The sequence below is a fragment of the Gossypium raimondii genome, chromosome 5 (assembly GCF_025698545.1).
Source record: "Gossypium raimondii isolate GPD5lz chromosome 5, ASM2569854v1, whole genome shotgun sequence".
Lineage (NCBI taxonomy): Eukaryota > Viridiplantae > Streptophyta > Magnoliopsida > Malvales > Malvaceae > Gossypium > Gossypium raimondii.
Genome location: NC_068569.1, coordinates 49,253,896 through 49,270,764, shown reverse-complemented (window position 1 = coordinate 49,270,764; position 16,869 = coordinate 49,253,896). Strand labels below are relative to the sequence as shown.

The following is a 16,869-nucleotide window of genomic DNA, read 5'->3' as shown; positions in this document are numbered from 1 at the left end:
TAGAAAAGACCAGTTGGCCCAAGATTTTGGCCTTCACCATTCGACCTCTGTACCCCAGTAGAGAACCCAACTCGGCGCTGGCCCAAATCGCGCCCTAGGTCACGCCCAGTTGGTCGGTCATATGGACCATGCGAAATAATTGGGCCACCAGGAGACCATGAAAGACGCCATATGGTCCATTAGTAAGACCAAAATCACGCCCAGCTCAAGTAGGTGTAGGATAAGCAAAGGTATGAGCAACCTTATGTTGCGGCTGCTGATAACCAAAATCTTGTGGCCATCTCCCCCATGAGGTGACTCCAGGATTGTGCGTCAGAACGGGCACCGTAGGTAGCCCAGGGCCACCAGAACTAGCGGATTGGCCATAAACGTCACCGTGCAGCCCTTGGCCATCACCAACAGAGAAAAATAGCGCCGTGGTTGAAGCGTTCGGGCCACCATAGTCGCGATTGAATTGATAGAAACATCACTGTGCCAAGTGACCGTATCTGTCACAAATTTGACATTGTGATCGAGGATAAAACCCGCGACCACGCCACAAATCTAGGCGGAGCAGGTAACGTGCCCTCCAGAAACCCTTGCAACTCATATCCTTCTATAATGAGTTGAAGATGATGTTGCCATTGAACAAAGTTTCCCTCATCTAGTTTCACTGTATCGTAACGAGGAAACGATTGAACCAGTCGTGCACTGGAAAAAGATGAACTGGTAGGATCAGCAGTAGTAGAATCTGTGGAATAAGCCATGAATCGATTACAGAAGCTTGCACCAGGAACTAGGCGACTGATACCATGTTAGGTGCTACACTATTACAAGAATAGATTTTAGAGATTTGAGAAATTGCTTAGTATTATTATCTACTTTAATTAATACACTGTCAATGTTTATATACTTCAATATGAGTAACTACTCCTAACCAACTATACCAGACTAATCAACTGAATGATAACAAACTAACAAATCTTATGTTAACAATCTCTATTCTTCTAACATTGTCTATTTATGCTTTTGAAATGCTGACTTGTACTGCTATTTCCAACCCTCTTTTCCTTTATTTTTTCAAGCCTTATACTATCCCTAATCAGCCCTTAAATTTCCCTCCTTGTGCCGCCCAAAGCAGCCCTCGTGTGTGCCATCCATGGTAATGTGTCGCCATTTTAGACACTACATTGGGGTTACTGTTTTTCTCTCTTTAGCCGTATCTTTCTAGAAAAAAAAATTGTTGTTCCACTCCTCTAATCAATATTTAATTGTGTCGTTTTCAGGTGTATTCGATTCCCTTCGTTCAATGATTTCGAAATAGTTAACGGGTAGTGTAAGTGTGGAAGCTAGTGAGATTTAGTGTCGTATTAATTTCGTTTAAATATGTTGATTTGGCAGATTATTCTAAGGAGTTATTGATTGTTTTAGCTACTAATTTTTGATATAAAATTATCGTAGGTGCCGATTGTAGCATCCTGATTCAACAGTAAGCCGAAACCTATTCGCACTCTCGCTTGGCATTATTTCAGTATCAACGTGATTAATTGTCCTTAGTTGCTCATTTTTTAATTATCAGAGATAATTTGCTCCATTTTTTTAGAGGAATCAATTTACTCTATATCAAGATTGAGAGGCACATAGAAGTGTTTTTACTAATAAAATCGAAATATAAAAGTATACATTTCGATAACACAAACACTTGCATACTTAACCCTATTTTCATAAAACATGGACAAAAGTCATATACCCATAAATAATTTAAAGCATTCAAGTTTTTACTAATAAAATCGAAATATAAAAGTATACATTTCGATAACACAAACACTTGCATACTTAACCCTATTTTCATAAAACATGGACAAAAGTCATATACCCATAAATAATTTAAAGCATTCAAGGTTGATCTTTTAGGAAGTAAGACTAAATTAACAATATATATATTTTAATTATCTCTACATTATATATATTTTAAATAATATGTTAAAATTTATCAATTTCAGTAAATTTTATAATTCTTTTCAATGTTTTATAATATTTTGAAAATTTGAAAATTTTTATTTATATATTTCAAAATTTTTATATATAATTTTCTTTTAGAATTAAAGTCAAATTTACACCATGTATAAATGTTGAAGGTTGAATTTAATAAAACAAATAGAACTAAATAAACAAAATGGGTGAATGTTGAAGACTAAATTTGTTATTATTTCAATATTTCATTTGGTGATCAAAGGTATTTTAATAGTAGGATGACTATAAATTGTAATTGATCTAATGGGAGTGACTAAAATAATAATAATTTTTTTTGTGACCAATACAAAAATACCTTAAAATTTGGGTGACTATAAGTAAAGTTTACCCAAAATAAAACATTGTAAGCTTTTACAAATTCGGACGTCTTCTACAGGCGTGATTGTTCCTTGACTTACAGGTCGGGAGTTGTCGAGCGATTGAAGTTTTTCAACTACGAGACCACCTTAAGCAAATATGTCAATAAATAAATAATCTAACCCCATCCAATCAGAGACTTCAAACTCTTACTCCCCATCTCTTATTACATCTCTTGCGTTCCTCCTGTATATGTTTTTTTTCTTTTCTATTGCAGAAATCTGGTTGAATTCAAGAATTGTTACTTTGTTTTGGCCGTTCAACTCAAGGTTCTACATCTGGGTAAACATGGAGGGTTGTTCATCAAATGGATCTGCTTCATTTCTTGGCTCAAACATACCCAATGAGCTTCAACTTCCACACCAAACTGATTCTTCGGACGGAGTAGATGAATGGCTTCGCATACAAAATTGTGGGTTAGTACAGGACGATGTCTACTTCTCTGCTGGAGACGATGGACCAACGGATCAGTCTCTGCTAGACCAACACCATCAATTCAATCAAGAAGAAACACCCGAAGCTTCATATCAAACGGTATCAGAAGGTGGGGCTCGATCTAAACTCACTCCAGCTCAAAGAAAAGAAAACAAAAGACGAAGTGATTACAAGTATAGGCAAAAGCGCAAGGTATAAGATAATCCAATTGTTTTTCTCTCTCTCTAGAATATAGCCTCTAATGGAATTAGTTATAATCAAAATGTTTAATTTAAATGCCCTTTTCAACCCATCATATTGATATGATTGTATTTTAACTAGAATGGTCAAGTGGTGACCAAATTATGTAAATTGATTTCTTAGATTTGTCTTGTTTGATATTAACATTCTGCGGTGTAGGTAAAAGAAGATGAACAGAATGGGGAGATTAAACGCTTGAAAGTTGAGAATGGAGAGTTGAAAGCACAACTTGGATTGCCACTCTCTAATGCGCAATTCCAAGCAGCAGCTCAACAGAGACAGGATGGTTACATTACCCAGTCAACCGGCAAGCAGCTTCACCCTCAAACTGTTACTGTCCATGGAACAAACTCTGAAGCTGTTGGCAAGGTATGGCATATTAATTGTTCTACATGTTTGAAAAATCTAATGCTTGAACTGGAATTTATGTTTGGATTTCGATACCTTGGATTAAACCATATTTTCTCATAAAGATTCAAATTCTGGAATCCTGATTTGTTTTCCCTCACAATTCATTGTCTCGGCTCTGCAACTTGGAGATGAATGAGATACAAAATCTACAGGGAACAGTTCCTGTAAATGTAGTTGATGGTAATGACGGTATAGAAAATAATCAGACGGGTTCTGAAGTTGAAACATGCAGTAATAATGAAGCAGCCATAACTGACATTCTTATGAAACTTGACGCTGATGACGAGAGCAGAGTGAAGTTCTCTGACTTCACCGGCTTACATGGTGAGCGCATATCAGTAGGAAAATATAGTTTCCCACCGGCCCTGCATCCGATTGTGAACAACATTATCGAAGTCTACGGTGATGTTTGAGAAACAAGTAAGATGAACACAAGTATTGCCGAGATCGTTTATATCATGTTCTGTGCTTCTGTCGAAGAGATGAGCAATCTACGACTGGAGCACGTCACCGAGGATCTGATATTGAAGTGGAGGGATGCAATCAAAGATGCTTTACGCATCAATTTCAAGGTGGATTTCGCCATGGAACATTTGAAGAAAATTGCTTGTGCATACATCGGTTTAATGGAACGTCAAAAGCTGGATAGTGCGGGTTTGAGGATATCCAAGTTAGAGGCTGCGTTGAGTACTGCGAAAGAGGAGCATGCAAAGATATGCGAGCAGTCCAAGGTGTTTATAGATGCTGCAGAAGAGTTCAACGATAAGCCTGTCAGCTCTGGTATGTTCAAAAGACCTGGCCAGATCAACATTGAGCTAGAGCTAACAAATGAACCGGATTCGAGTACCCTAATACTTTGATTTGAGTAGCTATCAAGTCCAATCGAGTTTTTGTTGCTAATTATGCTCATTTTAATAAGGTAAATTGACCTCAAACATTAAAAGTGAAAGTTGATAGAGCTAGACCGAGCTTGACCAAGCTTCTAAACTCTTCTACAGCATCCATAAACACCTTGGACCGTTCACATATCTTAGTATGCTCTTCTTTCCCAGGATTCAACTCAGACTCAATTGGATATCCTCAAAGCCATATTATCCAGCTTTCGACACTCCATTAAACCGATGTAAGCGCAAGCAATTTTCTTCAAATGTTCTACGGTGAAATCCACCTTGAAATTGATGCCTACAGCATCCTTTGTTGCATCCCTCCACTTCAATATCCGACACTCAGTGAAGCATAGAACGTGATATAGATCGCCTCGAAAATACTTGGGCTCATCTTACTTGTTGCTGAAACACCTCCATAGAAATCAATGATGTCGTTTACATTGGATGTAGAGACGGTGGGAAACTACCGTCAACTACCACATCGGCCTTTTATAGTAGAAAATGCGTGAATAAAAACAGAGGAAGAAATTCATATTTTATGTAGAATCAGAGTTTGGTTTTCTTACAGTTTTCCTAGCGATAATCGTTCGAAAACTTGCGATAACACCCAAGTTAGTCGTACGTTTTGTATCTGTTGGTTGTTTTGTGTTTTTCTTGTTCACATTGTAAAGGTCAACAATCCCGTGAGTAGAAGTCGCACGGAAAAGTGCAACCGCTTCTTTAGTTACAATAACCATAAATATAAACAAATGGGTAAATTTAATTATGCTTCTTTAGTATCTTATAGAGGTAATAATGGGCGGGCTAGGTTGGGGTCAGGTCAAGTAAAAATTTAAGCCTATTTGTTAGGTTTAGGCTTGGCATGAAAATGAGCCTAAAATTTTCCTCAAATTCAGTCCGGATAAAAATTTTAAAATTTGGACCCAATTCGGCCCACCCATATTAATTTTTTTATATTATTTTATTTTTACATAATTTTTAAATATATATAATATATCAAAAATATTAAAAACATAAAAATAAATATTTTTGAGCAAATTGAAAATAAATTTTAAACAATATGTATACTTAAATAATACTAAGATAGATGCAACTTAACAAGAAAAAAATCTTTAAAATAATAACAAAATTAATAATAAAACAAGTGTTATATAATATCCAAACAATGACAACAAAATAGTAGTAATATAATAGTGAAATAGTAGCAAAATAGGGAGAAAGCAATAAGAAAATATCATTAAAATAACAAAAAAAATAGCATATTTTTTTTTTGACATTTAGTGAATTCAGGCCGGGCTCAGGCAAAAATGTCTTACCCAAGGCCTGACCCATTTTTAAAAAGAACATTATTTTTTTGTCTAAGCCCATTTTATTTAAATATTCAAAATATAGTTTATATATTCTAATTAAATTTTATAAATAATTAATATTTGTTGCTTAAAAATATTTAAAATTTATATTTCATATATTAAAATATTAACAACAAATTATAATAAATTATTTTTTATATTTTTACTAAAATATCATAATATTAATTAATTTTATTATTATTATTAAAATGCATATTTGTTGCTTTTAATATCATGTCTAAAATTGACGTTTAATTTTTCAAAAGCACTTTTGATATTAATACTAAACACTTAAATCTTAAACTAAACTTCTCAAATGCACTTTTCTCTAACACTTTTAAAAGCACTTTCCAAAATCAATGCTCAACTATCTCAAACTCTCTTACCTTATACTTTAAAAGAAAAGAAAAATTAAAATTTATCCCTATTTCTTTTAACCCCATTTTAGGAGGCCATATATTTATAAATAAAATAAGAAAAAAGAAAAAAAGCATATACATATTGATGGGTTTTTCATGATTAGACTTTATTTTTTTCCCGGTAAAAGTATTTATGGAGAGTATCATGTAAAATAATGACCTGAATAATTTTAAACGTTTCATCATTGCAAAATGAGATAATAGAAAAGAATGACTATATGAATTTGCATTTGTGTTCTTTTTTCAATATTTGCTTTAAAAATGTGGGAAATTTTTAAATTTTATGAAATTTTAAAATTGCACTTCAGTAAACTATAAATTTTATGAATATGGACAAGCCATTTTATTTATAATTTTCTGTGTTTTTATTCTTTGCTGAATTTTTAATGTCATTTTCTATCATGAAAGAAAATTAAAGATTCACTATTTATTTCTCAACCGCTATGAAATTACTTGACAATGGGGGTAGAATTTTCTCACCAATTTTCTAACATGAGATTTTTTGAATGAGACAAATATTCAATTTTAACACATTTCCCATAATGAGTCACCCCTATTTGTGAGTGATTTGGGGATAAAAGCTTAAACATTTCTGGATCACATTGCATTTAAGATGGGTGTTTGGAGTTATATGATTTTTTAACATATAAAGAGTCCTTGCTTTACTTTGGGTGGATTCTTCCAATTAGCGTGGTCGTTGGTATTACTCTCCAACAATATTCCTACTCCACCTAGCAGAGAAGTTTCATTCGAAGATGTCCTTTTTTCCTTTTTAATATATATTTTTTTATTTTCATGGATATGAGGAGATACTGAAAATTTTAATTCACTCGAAAAATAAGTGTTTTATTTCAAGGGATTAATATTAGCTCTTTCTTTTTCAAATTCTGAAATTTTTTTAACAACTGCCTAATTAATGTATCAATTTTAAGTGTTATAAAGATGTTTTAACCTTCCCTATGTGTAATCGATTCTGGACCTTTTTTTCTTTAGAATTCAACGCTACCTCAAATTTGTCTTTTTAAAAGATTTTTAAAATCTCTTTATAAAAGATGATCGCACTTAACAGAAATGATCAGTAACAAATTTTCTTGAATAAAATATTATATTTTTGCAAAGACCAAAATTTTCATATTTTTCAAGAATTCCTCAATCTAATTTTCTTTTTTATTTTTATTTTCTGTCCGTTGGCCGGAGCCATGGCCGGAGAGGGGAGTTTTGAGAGAGGGGGAGAGTGGTTTGAGTTTTTTTTTCAGAGAAAGGAGAGAAATGTAATTTTTTTTAAAAAATTTGGTTTTTATAGAGGATTGAAACGGCGCCGTTTTGGGCATTAACCCCAGTGGCCAAAATGCCATCGTTTCACCCCTTTAACTTGCGCATTGACCCGACCCGCAAGAGGATCCGCATGTTTTTGTGGAAGGGTCTATTTGCGCGTTAGACCCTTTTCAATTGTCTTAATCCAGTCCTTTTTTTTATTTTCTAATTTGTACTTCAAATTTTATTTCATTTTTGATTTGGTCCTAGCAAAATTACGAGCGTGTGTATGTACATGCTCTTAGTAAAGTAATTACGTGCAAGCTCTTTGTAAAGTATCTAAGTGTGAGCTAGTCTATAAAGTAGTAAAATGTGCGTTATGTAATCTATGAGTTGTATTGACATGCGAACTATGTTAATACATGAGCTGCGTCAAATTGTGTGCCGTAGCAAAAGTACAAGCTATACTGTGGTAGTAGTTATAGCTCAGGTCCGGTGACTGGACCAGGCGAGGGGTGTTAAACAAGAGACAAAATCTCAACACGAGAATAATACCATCTTTTGAGAGTTCCGTCAACACAATAAATGAAATTTAAATGCATACTTTTTTTAATGAAAGTAAATATCATATTAATTAAAGAAAAGCAACTAAAAATCCAATAATAAAATCCTTAGCAAAAGATTGAAACACAATTATATTGTAAATGAAGTAAGAAACTAAGAAAATCCAATCTAATAAAGAAAATAACTTGATGCCCCAAAGCTACCATAAAACTAAATCATGGTAAGGCCTGCTGCTCGTTTTATTGGTTTCCATGCATCTTTATTTTGCAAAAGAAGTTTGAATTCCGAATAGAGCCTAGTACATGGGAGCAAAAGAAAGAAAATTAGTATATTAATTTCCACGATTTTTAAAACAAACTTCATGGAAACGAATATTGACATATTAGATATCTATGATTATAATGCTAAAATAGACTAAAATTATTAAATTAATGGTAAAATTAAGAGTGAATTAATAACCGCAAGCGTACTCATTACTCACCATATTTGTTAAACATGTTTGAAGTTGTTTAGCAACCTTTGTTTGATTTTCTTTAGCTCAACCACAACATCTTTCATGTCTTTTCTTTCTTCTGGTAACTCAGCTGAACATTTCAGAGCCAACTCCATGATGGCTGAAATACAATTTGCTTTAACAACAAAGTACTCATCCTCTTCTCTTAATAAATCAGCATCTGCAATTTCTATTGCTCCTTTCGGCAATGAACATTCCATCCAATGCCTTATAGTCACTTCTTCAGCAAAAAGATTATCAGTTGGCTTTTTCTTTGTGAAAGTTTCTATAAGGATGATCCCATAACTATATACATCACATTTTATAGAAACAATTCCAGTTGATCCAAATTCTGCATTTCAAGTATAATTAGAGCATCATTAGTCCTTAATTATTTCTAAAATGCTTATTCAAATATATATCCACAGACGCATGAAGCAAAAATAAAAAATGCAAATCAAGAAAATAATCATACAAAAATAAAAAAATTCACCTGGTGCCATATACCCGATAGTTGCAAGAGTCACGGTTTGCTTCATTACATCACCTTCTCCAACAATTTGGCAACATGTTTAGACAAGCCAAGAGACCTTTGGGATCATACGGGTGATTTTAATGATGTTAATGGTTATTTTGGTGGAGAGGGTGAAAAAGAAACAAATGGTTCATTATATATAATATAATTATGAAATTCAAGCCATATATTGTATGTTTCATACATAAAAATTTCATGGGAGGTCCAAAAGTAATTAAATGACTTGTAGGCTTGCTGAATTTCATCTTTTGAATAGGTGGCATTAGGTCCAAAAGTAATTTAACATTCACAGAATAATCTCTAAATACTGTAAAGACAAATCAAATCCACAGCAGCATTAGAGTTGATCAAGCTAAGCATTGGCAAATATTACTTTGATTTTGCATGCAATATTGGCAAAATCCCCTCTTACATTAGAAAAACAACATAATCCATTAAACATTGATAGCCCAATACAAATTTCATCGAGCAAAAAGTTTCTTTGTTTTGTAGAACATGATAGTAAAGATGTGGAGTTTCCTTTAGTTTTCCTTGATCAACAACCACTTGCCAAAAACACAATTAGATTAGATTATGAATGATACTTTCAACTATGACAATATTAAATACTAAACACTCCAAATAACTCTAAGGAACTGGAAAGCAGCAAATTACCTGACGAGGCAAGCTAGCTCAATTAAGACCATTGTGTTATACTTGTCTCTGAATTGAAAATTTAGAAGACAATAAAGAGAAAGAGTTAGCAAATACTTGAAAACCGATAAAACTTATATGTCATTGATTGGATAAACTACGATCACCCATAATAGCCTTTATCTTGCAACCATCTACATGAACCTATAGGGCTCTTAGCGGAATCAAGAGACAAAACCTTAACATGAGAAAAATACCATTTGTTGAGGGCTTTTTTAATAGGGCCGTACCTAGGAGAGTTGGTAGGGGTCCCAACCCCCCTTAAAATGAAAAAGTTTCCATTTAGGCCCTTCAAAATTTTTAAAATTTTAAATTAATAAACGTAAAATTGTACTTTGGCTCCCCCAAAAATGATAAAACTTTGATTTAATCCTTTAAAAAATATAAAAATATAGGCTATTAAAACGGTGAAATTGCATTTTTACCATTGTAAAAATTATAATTTAATTTCAATCCCTAAAAGATTTTCTGGCTTCGCCCCTAATAAAACCTTTGGCAAAAGATGGAAATAAAATTATATCGTAAATAAAAAAAGAAACTATGAAAATCCAATCTAACAAAGAAAATAACTTGATGTCGAAATTTAATGCATTTTATTGGTTTGCATTTTGATTTTGAAGAGAGCCTAGTACGTGAGAGCAAAAGAAAAACAATGGTTTATTAATTTTTACGAATACCGACATATTATATATATGATTAAAAATGTTGAATTAAAGATAAAATTAAGTGTGAATTAATAACCACAAGTGTACTCATTACTCACCATCTCTGTTAAAAATGTTGGATGTTGTTTAGCAACCTTTGTTTGATTTTCTTCAGCTCAACCACAACATCTTTCATATCTTTTCTTTCTTCTGGTAACTCAGCTGAACAATTCAAAGCCAACTCCATGATAGATGAAATACAATTTGCTTTAACAACAATGTACTCATCCTCTCTTCTTAGTAAATCAACATCTGCAATTTCTATCGCTCCTTTAGGCAATGAACTTTCCATCCAATGCCTTATAGTCTCTTCTTCAACAAAAACATTATCAGTTGGCTTTTTCTTTGTGAAAGTTTCTATAAGGACGATCCCATAACTATAGACGTCAGATTTTATAGAAACAATTGCTGCTGTTCCAAATTCTGCATTTCAAGTATAATTAGAACATCATTCACCCTCAATTATTTCTAAAATGCTTATTCAAATATATATCCACATCCACATGAAACAAAAATATAATTAGAACATCACTCATCCTAAATTATTATATCCACATATACATGAAACAAAAATATAAAATGCAAATTAGGAAAATAATCATATAAAAATAAAAAAGAATTCACCTGGTGCCATATACCCTATAGTTGCAAGAGTCATGGTTTGCTTCATTACTTCACCTTCTCCCAACAATTTGGCAACGCCAAAATCTCCAACATGTGCAACCATGTCTTCATCTAGTAAAATATTGCTTGGTTTTATGTCACAATGAATTATAGGTGTTGGATGTCCATTGTGGAGGTGTTCTATAGCTACCGCAACATCTATCATTATGTCGACCCTTTGTATGATATCAAGGAAGCAATTTTCAAAATGTAACCATTTCTCAAGGTTTCCATTAGACATGTAATCAAGCACCAAGGCTTTGAAGTCAACACTTGAGCAGCAAGTAATGACCTTCACAATATTACGATGAACTATATTACGCATAGCATCACATTCAATGTCAAAACTCCTAAATGCTCCATCTGTTTGCAAATTGAAAACTTTTATTGCAACTTCCATTCCATCTGAAAGCCTCCCTTTATATACACATCCAAAACTCCCTGAACCAAGCATATTGCTTTCCTCAAATCCATTAGTTGCTCGGGAAAGTTCAGCATGTGAAATTCTTCTCGGTGTTTTCAAAGACAACAAATCATCTTTAATTGGTAGAGTTGTACTCCTCCTTTGGCATCTTCTATACATAATAGTTAAGACTATTAGTACTACGACAGTACCAATTGTTGGTAAACCATACCTGAAAGCATGCAGTATAATCATTTGGGAGTTTTTGTGGATGTCGTTTTTGCAAGGTGGGACTAGCAACCTAGGTGGACCACAAAGTGCATAATTCTTCATGAATGATGTGCTAGAAAAGTTTGAAAAACACCCTTTGCTGGGAATTTCCCCTTCAAGTCTATTGAAAGACACATTAAAATACTTTAGATATAAAAGCTTTTCCAAAGATTTGGGAATGACTCCGGAGAGATTGTTATTGCATAAATCCAAGAATTCCAAACTAATCAACCCATCAAATGATTCAGGGATATGACCATGTAGTATATTATTTGATAAATCTAATGAAACCAAAGTTTGAAGAACCCCAAATGTGGATAAGATATCGCCCGTGAGAAGATTCCTTGATAAATTTAGTTTCAGTAGAGTCCTCAAATGTCCAACATCAATAGCATGTGAATAGAGATGGTTTGATGATAAATCTATTTCTAAGATATCTTTAAGATTCGACAAATTTGAAGGTATTGCGGAACTCAATTTGTTGGAATTTAAGTAAAGATATCCCAAAGAAGTAATATTACCCAAACAAGAGGGTATGGGTCCATGCAGCTTATTCAACCCTAAATTCAAGTTGTATAGTCTCTCCAAACCACAGAGGCTTTCTGAGATAGGCCCTCCTAATTTTTAGAGGAAAGAAATAGACCTTGGAGATTTCTCATTCCTCCTATTGATGCTGGAATCAATCCACTTAATTTATTATAGCTAAGTTGTAAAAGCAATAGGTTGGTTAAGTTACCTATTTCCATAGGAATAATGCCTTGAAGCTCACAATTATGGGCATAAAAGTATTGAAGGGATTTTGAAAGGTTCCCGATATGAGTAGGAAGAACGCCACTCAATGGATTTCCTGAAACCGCTATTTTTCTCAAATGCCTGCAATTCGACAAGGAAGAAAGAAAGCTCCACTCATGATCAGTAGCAGATCCTGTGATCAAATTATTGTTTACGATTCGGAACCGTTCAAGGTGTCTTAAGTTGCCAAGTGTTTTAGGGATTGGACCAGAGAATAAGTTATGTGACACAACTAGTTTCTTAAGCATGGAAGCATTTGAGATAGAGTTGGGAATGTTTCGGCTAAGTTTATTTCCCCACAAAAAAAGAATCTCAAGCTTTGGAGCATTGGTGATGGGTGGTAAACTACCTGTAAAATAGCATCTTTTAGAAAACATATTCATTGAATACCAAATTTACAAATATATAATACATTAAAATAAAAACTGTAAAACTTTAAATCAATTAAGAATAAAATTTTGGCATGGAAAATGTGATGAAATCAATTAGAAAGTTGAGACATAATAAGAGGTTTTGAGTAGTAATTAGTCCTTGTGATTTCTATAGACAAAACATATAATACACTAATAATTTTTAAAATATTGTAGAACTTGAAATAAAATAAAAATAAAAGTTTGGCATGAGAATGTGGCATCTAATCAATCTTAAAAATGAGACTGACACTGAATAATAATTAGTTATGATTTGGGAAACAAAATTCTTAAAGTCATTGTTTTTAATGTAAACTGGTATGATTTTGATCTATTGGGTTAATTATTTATTTTTATTAAATTATAGTGTAAAATTTAAAGATTATTATTTGCTCAAAATTTTGTGTTTTTCATATATTTGAAAGTTAATCTTTATATTTTTATTTTCTGTGATTTAGTCTCTTTACTTTTGAATTAAAAATTTTAGGTTCATTTGTTAACACTGGTAAAAAAGTTTTTGTGTTAGTATGGCATTTTGAAAAATAAAATAAACTTGATATCTATGTTTTAATTATTCCAAATATTGTTTTACTATTTCAAGATAAACTTTTTGTGTCTAGACCAATATCTTAAGAACTATTGTTGCATGTTTAATTATTCTAAAGAATTGTTGATTGAGTCTTAGCCAAGTGCACTATTCTCCTATTTATGAATTAGAGAGTTGGTAAAGTATTAAATTTTGATATATTTTAAAATATTAAAATTTATTAAAATATTTTTATAGAAATTGATTGTACCACAATATACAATTTTAATATCAAATTTTAATTTTTTAAAAATATTAGCAAATATATACTTTATTTCAAGTTACACAATTTTACTAGTTTTTAAATTTTTTAAAAATTTTTATCGTCTTTATAATTTCTAATAATTTTTATAATTGTTTACAATATTTACAATTTCTAACCATTTTAATAATTTTATTATTTATTACAAATTTAAAATTAACAAATTTTTATTTTTAAAACAATTATATATTTATAATGTAGTTAATTTTTATAATTTTATTTGAAATTTTAAATATTTTTTGGTTTTTAGATGATGATGCCATCATGATGTCATCATATGTCACATGGCAATTTATAATTAGTTGAATATCTCAATCTATTTTTTAACATCCAATGGACTAAAACAAGAACACCTGATAATGTTAGAGACTACACTAGGAATGTTTGATAATATTAGGTACTAAAGTGGGCAAAAAAATTAAGGACTATATTAAAATATATCTATAATATATATAAATGCATGGATTTTAAGAAACTTTTGAACTGATAATTATATAGTCTTTGTTGTTTACTATATTATTGAATTTGTTATTTTAAATATTTTTTATTACTTTTAAGATTTATCATATGTATGGATAAGAATTTTGGTTTTACTAAAATATTTGGTTAAATAAATTCACTTCATAAGAAAATTTAGCATCCTTATAAATAACAATTTTGATTCTATTAAAATATTGTTTTAAAAATCTATAATAAAAATTTAAAATTTATATTGAATTACTTTATACTTAAATTATTATTAGAAACTTTATCATACACATACGTATATGAGAACCATGTATTTAGAACATAAATTTGTGTTTTAAAATAACTTATGATAAATAATGATAAATAATAACACATGGCATATCTACCATATTAAAATAAAAATAGATTAAATTGTAAGTAAAACATAATTTAAACATATGAATACATCAAATTAAGAATACTAAATGAATACGTTATTTATGATGATGTTGTTGCCAATTCTTAAGTTGGTGTCGAGTTAATTTGTGACATCATAAATTTAAGTGATAAATTTAAGGTTTTATGTATTGATGTGGATTCAAATATCACCATAATTTTTTTAAAAATAAAAACTAAAGTACCCTCAAATAATATAACTTATATTAAATATGAAAGGGTATTTTATAATTTCTCTAACCGAGTTGATGCCGGTTGACTCATGACACCAACTCAATCAAAAGCTTCAATAATAATATAGATATTCACATTAAAAAACAAAAAAAAGTACTTTAGTTCCAAATAATTATATAATAAGTAAATTTATATTTGATGAATAAATTTATAAATCATATATTTATATGATCTAATATATTATATTTATATTAATTATATATCATCTACAAACTTCGAAGATCAATTTATTAAGTATCAAGAAAAGAAAAATGAAATTGAATTAACACTAAATCAATTTTTAGATTTTGTCCAGATGATTTAATGATGATAAAAATTATTAGCACTATTTTTGAATTAACAAAAATTAGTGATATATTTTAATTATATTTATTATTTATTAGTTTTAATAATGTTTTTTAATTATATGAAGTAAAATTATATCGTATACTAAATATGGTACATATACTTTAACTATAACTTGAAAAATTATTATATAAATTAATATATTTTAATTATATTCAACCATTTGAATAACAAAATTAAAAAATAATTAGAATTATTTACTTTTTAAAGTTTAATGGAAATTAAAAATTAAAATAAATCAATTCATATAAATCTTATTGTTTATTATCAGATTAAAATGATAAAAGTATATGACATAAATAGAAGAAACAAATTCAACACAATGTTTTTGGAGTTTGGAAAAAATTAAAGTGAAAAACATACCTTCTAATTTGTTGTTAAATAGAGCTATTTCTTCGAGCGTAGTTGAATTAAAAATACTTGATGGAATCTGACCTACACACATAGTCAAAAATTGAAGTGAAAAACATACTTTCTAAACTGTTCAACTAAAAATACTTTAAGCATCTTTTCTTCCATCAAATTAGTTATCTATTACAAATCAAACTCTTTTATGAAATGTTGAAGATGGAAGATGGAACCTGACCAGATAATTGATTGAATCCCAAGTTCAAGATCTCTAGATTAGACATGTTAACAAGTGTTTCAGGGATTGTGCCTGTAAAGTTATTATTTTTCATTTCCAGCCTTCGAACTCTCTGTAAGTTCCCAAGCCATGATGGAATTTCCCCATTCAGACGGTTGTAGCTTAATTGAAGGATCCTCAAACGATGCAATTGGCCCAATTCTTTAGGGAGATGGCCATAGAAATGGTTGCTACTCAAGTCGAGAGAGAGTAGAAATGAAAGATTTCCAAGGTGTGGAGGGATAGTACCCCTAAGATTCATGCTTGTAAGATTCAAAGCTATAACTCTTTTATGGAGGATGCCACAAGAAACACCAATCCAATTGCAAACAGAGGTTGAGGCTGTCCAATTGTTTGCCATGTCATTTTGAGGACCGGCAACGCGATCCTTGAACTTGAGAAGTGCAAACTGATTGGAGTTGAGATTCTTGACTGTCATAGCCAAGCAAAGTACGGAACATGGTATAAATAAAGCTAAAAGAAGATGAAAGCAAGTGTTGTAGTCCATGATTGCAAGATGGAATAAGGCAAGAAAATAATAAAAAAAGTAGGAAAAGGGAAGTTGAGTTGATAAAATAGTTTGGATGATGAAGAAAAGCCCAGAGAGCATGCTTTAATATGTTTCAACCCTCGCACACTTGATAAACTTGATAAATTTAAGACTACCCTAAAAATTAAAAAGGAAAACAAAGTTTTGATGAAATTTCAAAATAAATGTCAAGTATTCTTCTTTTAGAAATACGTACAAAGAAGCGAATTTTCAAAATTTCTCCTAAATTTTCTTCACATTACTCCACATAATCCATTAAAAAACTTAAAAAATATATTTTATTAATTACTATATATTCTTTTATTTTCAGAATAATAAATTGTTTAAAATATGCTATTAGTCCCTGTAATTTAAAAGTTAAAAAATCCAATCCTCCTATTTTTTAATTTAAAAATTCTAGTCCAATCATTTTAATTCCATTAAAAATTTCAACTTAATAGATTTTTATTGTCAATCATATGCAACATTATAT

The 16,869-nt window shown here is 31.0% G+C and overlaps 3 protein-coding genes and 1 long non-coding RNA gene across 9 annotated transcripts in view; 2 read left to right on the top strand and 2 right to left on the bottom strand.

Annotated features, from left to right (window-relative positions):
* LOC128031973 (probable LRR receptor-like serine/threonine-protein kinase At3g47570) overlaps window positions 1-16,493 on the bottom strand; it is a 47,308-nt gene extending 30,815 nt beyond the window's left edge. Inside the window, exon 1 of the mRNA XM_052630436.1 lies at window positions 15,804-16,493. Coding sequence (XP_052486396.1) covers window positions 15,804-16,457 — 654 coding nt within the window. The 5' untranslated portion in view covers window positions 16,458-16,493. The remainder of the gene's footprint in view (window positions 1-15,803) is intronic.
* On the top strand, window positions 259-1,479 carry LOC128040951 (uncharacterized). The gene is made up of 2 exons (XR_008195710.1): window positions 259-798; window positions 1,266-1,479. It is a non-coding gene; the product is annotated as an uncharacterized LOC128040951 (long non-coding RNA).
* LOC128040947 (uncharacterized) lies at window positions 3,865-5,109 on the top strand. 2 transcript variants are annotated; one of them, XR_008195706.1, is made up of 2 exons: window positions 3,865-4,375; window positions 4,509-5,109. XR_008195706.1 is itself a non-coding variant. In XM_052629994.1 (2 exons), exons 1-2 carry the CDS (start codon window positions 3,882-3,884, stop codon window positions 4,571-4,573), a joined length of 420 nt encoding a protein of 139 aa, XP_052485954.1. In that variant the 5' UTR covers window positions 3,865-3,881; the 3' UTR covers window positions 4,574-5,109. The 2 variants fall into 2 exon arrangements, 1 of the variants encoding a protein (XP_052485954.1); XM_052629994.1 differs by having other exon boundaries at window positions 3,865-4,236.
* Window positions 7,647-15,958, bottom strand: LOC105766369 (receptor kinase-like protein Xa21). Of its 5 annotated transcripts, XR_008195704.1 has the most exons (7): window positions 15,809-15,958; window positions 15,586-15,657; window positions 10,979-12,831; window positions 10,414-10,777; window positions 9,612-9,659; window positions 8,916-9,012; window positions 8,637-8,774 (listed from the first exon to the last, which is right to left on the bottom strand). XR_008195704.1 is itself a non-coding variant. In XM_052629985.1 (5 exons), exons 3-4 carry the CDS (start codon window positions 11,751-11,753, stop codon window positions 8,419-8,421), a joined length of 1,131 nt encoding a protein of 376 aa, XP_052485945.1. In that variant the 5' UTR covers window positions 11,754-12,831; window positions 15,586-15,657; window positions 15,809-15,958; the 3' UTR covers window positions 7,647-8,224; window positions 8,411-8,418. The 5 variants fall into 5 exon arrangements, 3 of the variants coding, with proteins under 3 accessions (XP_052485945.1, XP_052485947.1, XP_052485946.1); XR_008195705.1 differs by lacking the exon at window positions 9,612-9,659 and having other exon boundaries at window positions 8,916-9,502; XM_052629985.1 differs by lacking the exons at window positions 8,916-9,012; window positions 9,612-9,659; window positions 10,414-10,777 and adding an exon at window positions 7,647-8,224 and having other exon boundaries at window positions 8,411-8,774.
* Window positions 16,494-16,869: the final 376 nt, after the last annotated feature.